Below are 9,775 nucleotides of genomic sequence, written 5' to 3' on the forward strand. Positions count from 1 at the left end.
CCTTGGTTTCTTTTTTGGGTGTCTTTATGAAATCCCCTTGACTATAAAGTTTGTAATATAAAATAAAATAATTGAATCATTTTAATTGAAATATAAAATTGTTAAATAGTATTTTTATTGATATTGTTTAAAAAAGGGTGCTAATAGCATTCTACCCTGTTTATAATTTTATATTCTCCTCCTAAGTGATTACTAATGATAAGCACACTGGCCATAGTTTAGACTTTAGACACTGTAAGTTTGTAAGTCACCTCCTAACTGTATCTGTGCCTATTCACAATTTCTATAACTTTAGTACGGTAAATACATGTATGCTTAACTATACATCAAATAAACTGAAATTATAATTCACATGCAAATATTTTCTTGTTTCCTCACTTTAGTTACTAAGGACATTTATTTTAGTGGACTTCTTTGCCCCCTTTTCCGCATTCATACATATGAACTGAATTGGGTAATGCTCTTAATATTATCTGAGAGGATTGAACCTTTTGTGGAAGGGGTAGTTTAATTGTCACTTTTTTTACTTCCCGGAAAAACCATGAAATGAGTAATCATTCTTGAGAAACAAGGACATCAATACTAAGTTGGGAAAATAATGATGTCAAGATTTTAGATGACTTGTCTGAGAATTATTATTGAACTTAACTTATTCTCTATTGATTTTAACTTAAAAAGATTAAGTCACCACCAACCCATTACCCATTACATTAAAAATGTTGGGCTATAGTTTACAACTTTAGATTAATGAATTTCATGCACCAAGAAGAAATATGCAAATGAGAACCATAGAAAGAAACTATACTCAATTCCTTTCTATGAGTAGCAGCTAGTGAAACTAAAATTACATGTGTCCATTTTTTCAGAACATTTGCAGTCACCTAGATGGACCACATACATTACTAAGTAGTGCATAAATGATGATAGATGGAACTTTCATAAATTTTCTTATTTCTTACATTTGTGTAGATTGTGAAATTCCCCTCCCTCCTTCTTCTATGATATCTTAGCTCAAAGTAGGTTTGGACTTGTGGATTTATCTGAGGGCAAACATGAAGATGAATTTTCACACTACAAATAGCCATGGTCATGTCACATGCATTCTATGTTCTTCCATTTTAGGTTGATGTTGAACGTTTCTTTAACCTTCCCAAGCAATTGTCCATTGGCCTTGTATGAGGTAGGTATCTCACAGGGCATTTAGGATTAAGCTGTTCAAATCTGTTGCATATATGAAAAACAGAAAAGTAGTTATTAGAAATACTTTGCTCTCACTATGCTAATATATAATCAAATTCAGTACATACAAATTAAATTCTAAGAATTACTGACTGGTAATTAAGAAGGAAATGGTGAAGAAAAACTGCTATTTCCATCTTAGCAAGATCATTCCCAGGACAGAGTCTACTTCCTCCTCCAAAGGGAAGGAATTCTCCAGCCTTATGTTCATTCTATTTAAAAAAAAAAAAAATTATCGAAGTTAAATAATATGACATGGAACAAACTCAATTCAGACAAGAATTGAAGAACATAGAGTTTTATGTAACTTACATTATCCCATCTGTGGGGATTAAATTCCTTTGGATTAGGATATATCTCAGGATCAAGATGAACTGATCTGAACCACACAAGAGCTTTCCAACCTTTTGGAATGGTGTAACCTGTGTGTTCATCCAAATTCCATATAGAGTTATTAGTACTCTTTCTTCTTCTTCTTTTCCTTTTTATGTTTTGACAGCAAATTGTTGTGATATTAGTAGAAGAAACTAGTATTAAGTATTAACAACTAACAAGAACATGGACTAACCATTCATAACGACATCGGATTTCGCCTCCCTAAAAACCACCAGTGAGAATGTAATCACACGCATTGTTTCATCAATCACCTAGAACGAAATTAACATTAACATATTTTCATTTGAAATTAAGACGACGAAATCAACGGTCAACAAATAATCTACCTTGTAGAGAAAATCCATCTGTCTAATTTCCTTCAGTGTCAACCCTTTCTGTGTAGAAGGTCTTCTCCTTATGATTTCCTCTTGCTCTTCCTATTCGAGGATCAGCGCATTAAAATTAAACTCGAATTCGAAATGAACCATATGGATATGAAAAATTCATTAAGCAAGCAGAAACCTTAGCCTTTTGGAAATATTCAGGGTGCTTTTGGAGGAAATAGGTTGCCCACATAGTAATATGTCCTGAAGATTCATGGCCAGCATTCAAGTACATCAGCATGACATCAATGATTTCTTCATCACTCAACTTTCTTCCATTGTCATCTTCAGCATCTAGCAGAGAATCCATCATATCCTTGGCTTTCATAGGCGAATATTCCTTCCTTAATTTCCTTCTCTCATCCACAATAGATTGAAATACAGACAATAGATTTTTTCTAGCCTGAAAAAAAAGAAACACCCTTAAATGACGATAAAATGTCGCGTTTTGAATGAGTTTAACTGTGATACATTGACAATATATATAAAACTTTTTACATTGTCGTGAAATTAGATTATCTTATTTGTATAACTATTCAAGTAGTGAGAGTTAAAATCTATGATAATAGCTAGTGTGACAGTGTTCATTTTTTTGTTTCTTCATACTTCCAGTATTCTAATTAAATCCGTTTTTGATAGTTCTACATTCTGTTACAATCTGAATCTTACATAAACAAACTTTAACTTGGTTTGAAGAATGTGCACAATGATAATAAATAAGTATAACTACCCTCTATTATGCTTGATTAGAAACCAAAAAGGTTTAAAAAAAGAAAAAGATTATCTTCTTTATCTTCCATAGACTGAGCAAAAGTATTTTCATTTTCCAATGAATTATTTAAATTATCTTGACTATCTTTCTAATCAGCTTCATTAACATACACTATCTTTAACAAATAAAGTTGTTAACATGAGAAGTTGGTAACTAAATATTTTCAAATAGCTTTAACCATTAACCTTTTTGAAACTGTTGTGGCAGTGCTTTATTTCATTCAAATTAGAAGAACATAATAACAATTACCTTGAATGCTTTATGGTATGCAAATCCAGGAATATTAATCTTCATGGCTCTAATTCCATAGTTAAGAGCAGTGTATTCCCTTTCCAATGCTTCCATAATAGGTTCACTTTCATTGCTTAGGAAAATATGCATTATGATCTTAAATGTAAGCTTCCTTATCTCAGTTAAGAACTCAATTTGTCCCATTTTGGTCCATTTCTCCAAAGAACTTATCACATTTTTTTCAATGTATGTCAAGTAAAGCGACAGCGCCTCCATGCCATTGATGGACGAAGATGTCAGACGCCGGAGGCGCTTGTGTTCTTCGTACGCCATGGAAATGAATGACTTCTTGCCAACAAGCTCAATGGTTGATCTAGGCCAACCTGGTTTGAATTTTTCATCATCTGTTAACACCCTTTTGCATGTTTCTGGTGTTGTCACAATCACACTTGGGTTCCCAAACATCAAAGCCTTGTACATTCCAGTTTTTCCAAATCTGTGCATATTTTATTTTTAATTGGAAAATAAAAATGTTAGTTATTGAATATACATGGAGTATTAAAGTTCAAACACAAATAGTCCTATATTAGTGTCACATGGTAGCAGACCAAGATAATGCAATAATATAATTTTGGTACAATTTTACATAACTAACTTGTTTTTTTATATTAAGCCTTATCAATTACATTTCATAGTTAGTGTTCTTAGGTTAACTTATCAAAATTATTTTGATAACCCTACTACCAGTTGTACCAAGGACAAGAGGTTTCTACTTTTGGGGTGTGATGCAGAAAAAGAACAAACAGAACAAAGAAAATCATTATTATCCAAAAAAGATAAAACATAACACTATGTGATCCAGCAACAGCTGCATAAAAACAAAGAAAAGGGGGATCTTTCAAGATATGAAAATTTTTAAAGGGATTTTATGTATTTATATATTCAGATTTGATTGAATTTCAAGTAAAAATCTTTATCCCAACGTTATCTCTATAAAATATGAAGCCAGGATTTTTTTCAAAGACATCAAGTGTAAACCAATTAAGTTAAATTTATTTTAATTCTAACAGATTTTTGTTTAACATCATTTCCAATCAAAAGTCAATATCAACATAAAGTTTTCATCACTTATACTAGTAAGAAGGTGAATCATTTGAATTTTGTATCATCATATGATAAATAAGATTAATTCTACAGTATCTTTCATTTAGTGTCTAACTTATCTTTTATAATAACTTTTAAATATTTAGAATTTTTTAATTTTTATATTTTTAAATTTTAAAATTAATTATTTAACTTTTTTTAGCAATTAGATAATAACTTTTAGATACTATAGCAAACACCTATAAATATAGAAACTTTATACTAATATATTTTGATGCTTCTTCCTAGTGCATCACTGAGTCACTGCCCATAATATTCTTCAACCACAGCGAGTTATAACATACACAATACTTCAATAAATAAAAAATAAATAAATAAATAAATTTCTATATCTGAATAAATAAATTATTTTTTAAATGAGTTATTTGTTTTTGGTGGTCAAAGTGAGATCTTCTTAATAGACCCATACTGTCTCCATCATCATTTTGTACTTCATTTCCTTTTTTGTTTCTTGAATTTCTTTCACTCAATTTTTAAAAAATAAAAATAAAAGTAAAAACTCAATTGATATAAGGTTTTAACAAATTATGCATGACCAAAAGATATGTTCAGATTCAAATTGGTAGCACTGCCAAATGGTACTGAAAACATTGCTCCCCTCAAGCTTCATGAATTATAATTATTCTCCACTTTTTCTAAAAAAGAGAAAACTATTCCTACGGAATATGACAGAAGAGCACATAATAGTGAAGAACTTTATGCCATGTAACATAACATTACTATCCATTATGGAAAATTGATCTTTTTGAATAAGATTTCGTTTAGAATGATAAAGTAACATGTCTACTTCCCTTCATTTGTTTTTTGGACTGGATTCACATGCAATGCACTCTATTTTCAATTTTAAATGAATTTCACTCTGAGAATTTTAATCCGTAATTTCTACACTTTTATGGATTTATAATTTGTATGCAATTATAGTATAATAAATGTTTTACATATATATCTAATTATATTTTATTATTATTATTATATTAAAAAATTATACAAATATAAACATATGACCTTTTGCTTTGGATTCTAAAAATATCCAATATTAGGTAATCATATATTTAGGTAGGTAACTTTTCTAGTGAATAATGATTAAAACTTAAAAAATAAAAATGTTAAATACCCGAGAAATTCAATTATCCCAACAATAAAATTAGTTAAATAAATTCTTATTTGTTAACTTTTTTTTTTTAGAAAAAAAATCACATATATCTAAATTACGTATACCATACTAAAAAAATAAAAAATTGACAAAATTAGAACTTTTAATTATTTTATTATTTCTTATGCTGAAGTTTATCTCCAAAATTTATTAATCATCATTAAGTTATATTTATCTCAAATTAATCCACAAAATCCCAAAAATTAAGACAATAATGTGACAGGCCCTAAACCGTAGCCACAAGAAACTAAAAAAAAAAAAAATAGGGCCTAAGCAATTCCAAATAATGGGAGGCCCACACTGCATAACCTGACGTACGTATCCGGACATCAAAACTTAAAAACGGAATATCTTTTCATTTTAATATTTTCCTAAAAAGAAAAAAAATTAATTAAATGATTATTCAATTAGTGAATGTGAAAATCAAGTATTTTTTTTTTTTTACCGAAGATATGGAGACTCGAACCCGCAACCTCTTAATTGAGTATGAGGAGACTATGTCATTTAAGCTATTGCTTCTTGGCAAATCAAGTATTCTTTTGCCAATGAGTAATAGCTCAAATGACATAGTCTTTCCATACTCAATTAAGAGGTTGCGGGTTCGAGTCTCGTATCTTTGGTAAAAAAAAATCAAATATTCTTTTAAAACAAAAAGCTTTGTGTAACTGATTCTTTTTTTTTCTTTTTTCTTTTTTGTAAAGTCTGATTATAAATACGAATCTAGTTTAATCATATCGATTATGAAATTTGATTATAAAGATAAAATTATTCTATATTTTTATACCAATGGTTAATTTTTTTATAATTATGTAGTATGATTTCTTTTTATATTGAAAATTTATCTAGTTTAAATTTATGAAACTTAAATATATTTTTAGGAAAAGTTTAGGGGCAGCAACTTTGTTAAATTCTGGCCAGCATGTAACCAGCAAAGAAAAGTGAGCTATTAGATGAAATCTCACACCATTAAAATCATCATTGATGGCTATTTGATAGCTACAAATCACAAAAGTTACTGGTCCCTAGCATTCCTCATATTTTTATATGTAATATATGACAAAAGAATAAATAAATAAATTTTAAATCTAAAATAAATGATTAAGTTTTTTATATTGTGAAATTTTGAATAAAGTAAAAAAAAATATATATATATATATATATATATATATATATATATTTTAAAATTCCTATATAACGTGAATAAAAATGTACATAAATAATTAATTAAAAGCAATAAAGTAATTAAGGTGAAAGTAGGAGTATAGTGTTGTTGACATATGGTGGATTCTATGCCACAACATAGAATCAAAGTGTTAAGTGACAAGGAAAATGACAAATAAGTGCGTCTCTTCTTTTTTTTCTGATGTAATATAAGTGTTGCTCCTCTGTCTTTTTGTATCTTTTATTTATTTATTTTAATTCCAACATTATAATCTGAGTCAAAGAAAAGGTAAAAAAAAAATAAATGAAGGTATAATATTAAGTGTTTGGAAGTTGTTTTTGGGAAAAAAAAAGTCAATCTAGAAAGATATACATGCACATAGGTTTATGGTAATTTCACAATACTCCAAGCTTTTCTGCCATCTTAAGAAATAAAGTGAAAAAGCATGTTATCTTGCATTACTAGGGCCACGAACATTAGCAGCTTTAATTTGCTCAACACAACAAAGCTGTGGAACCATACAACTAAATGCATGATTAAATCATAGTTTATGAAAGAAAAAAAAGGCCTTTGCCCTTGTAACTTTTTCATTAAATTATTATAATCTAGATTTTCAAACCAAACATGCCTTAAGCCTATACTTACTACTAGCTAGAACCTATCATCCAGTTTCAAAGCATACACACATACAAATTAAAACTATCCCCAGCATGTAATAAGATTCTCGCGACGAATCCCTTCTCTTAAAAGCTTAAACTGATAGTAGAAAACATATAAATAGTTATATTTCTAACAAGCCGCAATAAGATCGGAGCGAGCAAGATACCTGGAGACAAAAGCAGAGAGGAAGGAATCAGGATCAGAGGACTTGAAAGCTCTGAGGAAGGACCACATATTGCCAATGAAGGGCCATCCCATGTCACCTGGTGGCAGAGAGTACTGCTTTTCCCCCAATTTGGATTCATACAGCCACCAATTCACATTCTTCATAACCATTAATACTACTACTACTACAATGGCCACCACCACCACCACCACTCCTATCTCCATCATCATCACCACTACTTTCTACTACTAATAATACTTCTTCTACACAACCATGTTAGTCCCTTTTATAGGGGAGAGAGTGAGTGTGTGAGTGAGGAGTGAGGAGAGAGGAGAGGGGACATTATTACACTAATAACTATTAATAAAAAGAAAAAGGCAAAATTAATTTATGGCCAAAATGGATTTGTGTAAAGTAAACACAACATATGGATAATAGAGGTGGCCGGCCTTCATTTCATTCCCCTCAATTTTAGTATTGTCCTCTCTAACTAATTACATTACAAATCAATAATGCGTATATACTATATACTATACCCAATCAAATATTTCGTATAAAATACATATTATTAGGTTTAATTTAAATGAAGGCTTTGTCTTCATTTCAAGACGACAACATACTTCTTGTTTTATTGAGTATTTATAGATACCTATTTAGGCTTCACAATGATTCGATATGTTTTGAGCTTAGCTCTATCCAAATTTTAATAGTATAATTTCAAAATTTGCAACACCTGAATTCTATATATGGAGTATAAAATTATAAATATTTCACCCGACACATCCGTCTCATCGTTCTAGGGAAAAAAAAAACTTCAATGTAGTTTCAAGCATCAACAAATTGAGGGTTTCTTTTGTTTGATTTTTTTAAGAAATAATTTAAATATAAAGTGATCTTTTTTATTGCTTGTTTTGTTGATGGTAGCAACGATTGTTACTATAAATTGATAAATAATAAAAAAAAATTATAAATAATTTAACAAAGAATTTATCAGTAAATAAATAATTTATTTTATTTATTAAAAAAAATCATTTGGTTTAGGATTTTATTTTCAGTATTTTTTATTTTTAAAATTTTGTAAAAAAGTAAAAATATAATTTTATTATTTTCAATATAAACATAAAATACTAAAACAAAAACACAAACAAAATAAGTCATTAATATTCATCAGCTTAATATTTATATCTCAAATTAACATTATAAACAAATTTTCTTAATGATATAAAATGCAATCAATTTTGTTAAGATAAAAATCTTAGCCCATTTTTTTTTTTAACTAGAGATAGGGAGACTCGAATTCGCGATCTCTTAAATGAGTACGAGGAGACCATATCATTTGAGTTATAATTTATTGACTAAAAATCTCAGTTTGTTGGTGGACAAATTTTGCAAGTGATAAAGGATCTAACTTCTGTTAAAATCCAATAATGATAGAGAGATAATAACAAAAAGTTATCTTATTTAACTTAATATCTATAATTTTATGAATAAATTTTTACATTAAAAAAAATACTTAACCAAGTCTAACCAAATTGTTATAATAACTTTTTAAATTACGCGCCTCCTTCTCCTCCTCCTCCTCTTCTGAATGAGAGCGAGTTGGATTTTTCTTCTGAATCGAATCAAATGGACGAGGTTTGGATTATTCAATTTTGAATGGAATGGAATTGCTAAATTCAGTTGTTTATGAACACCATTTTCGGTTCATTTGGTATTATACAACGGTTTTGTTTTGATAATATTTTTGGTTCATTCGAGACGCAAGTATTTCTGAATTCGAATTTATATAATGGACAATTTTCGGCTTATTTGGTATTATACAATGGTTTCGTTTTGATAATATTTTCGGTTCATTCGAGACGCGTTTCTGAATTCAAATTTATATAATGGACAATTTTCGGTTCATTTGATATTATACAATGGTTTTGTTTTAATAATATTTTCGGTTCCGAAATTATTTAATGATGTCACTATAGAAAATCAGAATTAATAAAGATGTTAGCAAAATATTAGTATTGTTAGTGATAAGTGATAACCATAACAAAAGAGAAAAATAATGAAAAAGAAAAAGAAGAAGAGAAGAAAACATAGCATCAGGCACGAATTCAAAAGGAGGAGGAGGAGGAAATGGAGAAGGAGAAACAAGTTGCATTATTGAAAGCGCGTGTGATACATGCTAGTGTGATAAAATTGATTTTTGTTAAGTTTTGGTCAATTTAGTTGGACTTGATTGCCAAAAATATTTGAATGTATAGCTAGACTGTAATTTTATATATATAACATTTATGATTATATATTTATTACATCTAAAATTATTTATTTATTTCGATAATAATTTAAATATAAAATAAAAAAACTAATGCATTAAAAAATACTAAAAAATAAAAATTATGGCTTTATACTGTTCCTAAACTTTAACCCTTTATATATTATATTTTTTTTGTTATTCACGGTAACCTACTATTTTGAC

General features: G+C 28.7%; 1 protein-coding gene across 1 annotated transcript; it reads right to left on the reverse strand.

The window, feature by feature from the left end:
* Positions 1-684: 684 nt before the first annotated feature.
* LOC107638943 (ent-kaurenoic acid oxidase 1) lies at positions 685-7,934 on the reverse strand. Its single transcript, XM_016342341.3, has 8 exons — positions 7,306-7,934; positions 3,019-3,496; positions 2,137-2,400; positions 1,962-2,051; positions 1,808-1,886; positions 1,552-1,661; positions 1,333-1,451; positions 685-1,221 (listed from the first exon to the last, which is right to left on the reverse strand). Exons 1-8 carry the CDS (start codon positions 7,533-7,535, stop codon positions 1,119-1,121), a joined length of 1,473 nt encoding a protein of 490 aa, XP_016197827.1. The 5' UTR covers positions 7,536-7,934; the 3' UTR covers positions 685-1,118.
* Between the last annotated feature and the right edge of the window lie 1,841 nt (positions 7,935-9,775).

Source organism: Arachis ipaensis, chromosome B4, assembly GCF_059453495.1.
Source record: "Arachis ipaensis isolate K30076 ecotype BB chromosome B4, ASM5945349v1, whole genome shotgun sequence".
Classification (NCBI taxonomy): Eukaryota; Viridiplantae; Streptophyta; class Magnoliopsida; order Fabales; family Fabaceae; genus Arachis; species Arachis ipaensis.

Bases quoted from the DNA above. Each gene is read 5' to 3' on its own strand.
- LOC107638943 (XM_016342341.3), bottom strand. From the start codon at position 7,535: ATGATGATGGAGATAGGAGTGGTGGTGGTGGTGGTGGCCATTGTAGTA. The intron at 3,497-7,305 runs GTATCTTGCTCG...AAATATGCACAG, and splicing joins CTCTCTGCTTTTGTCTCCAG to ATTTGGAAAAACTGGAATGT. The intron at 1,222-1,332 runs GTCAGTAATTCT...TATATGCAACAG, and splicing joins CATTTCCTTCTTAATTACCA to ATTTGAACAGCTTAATCCTA.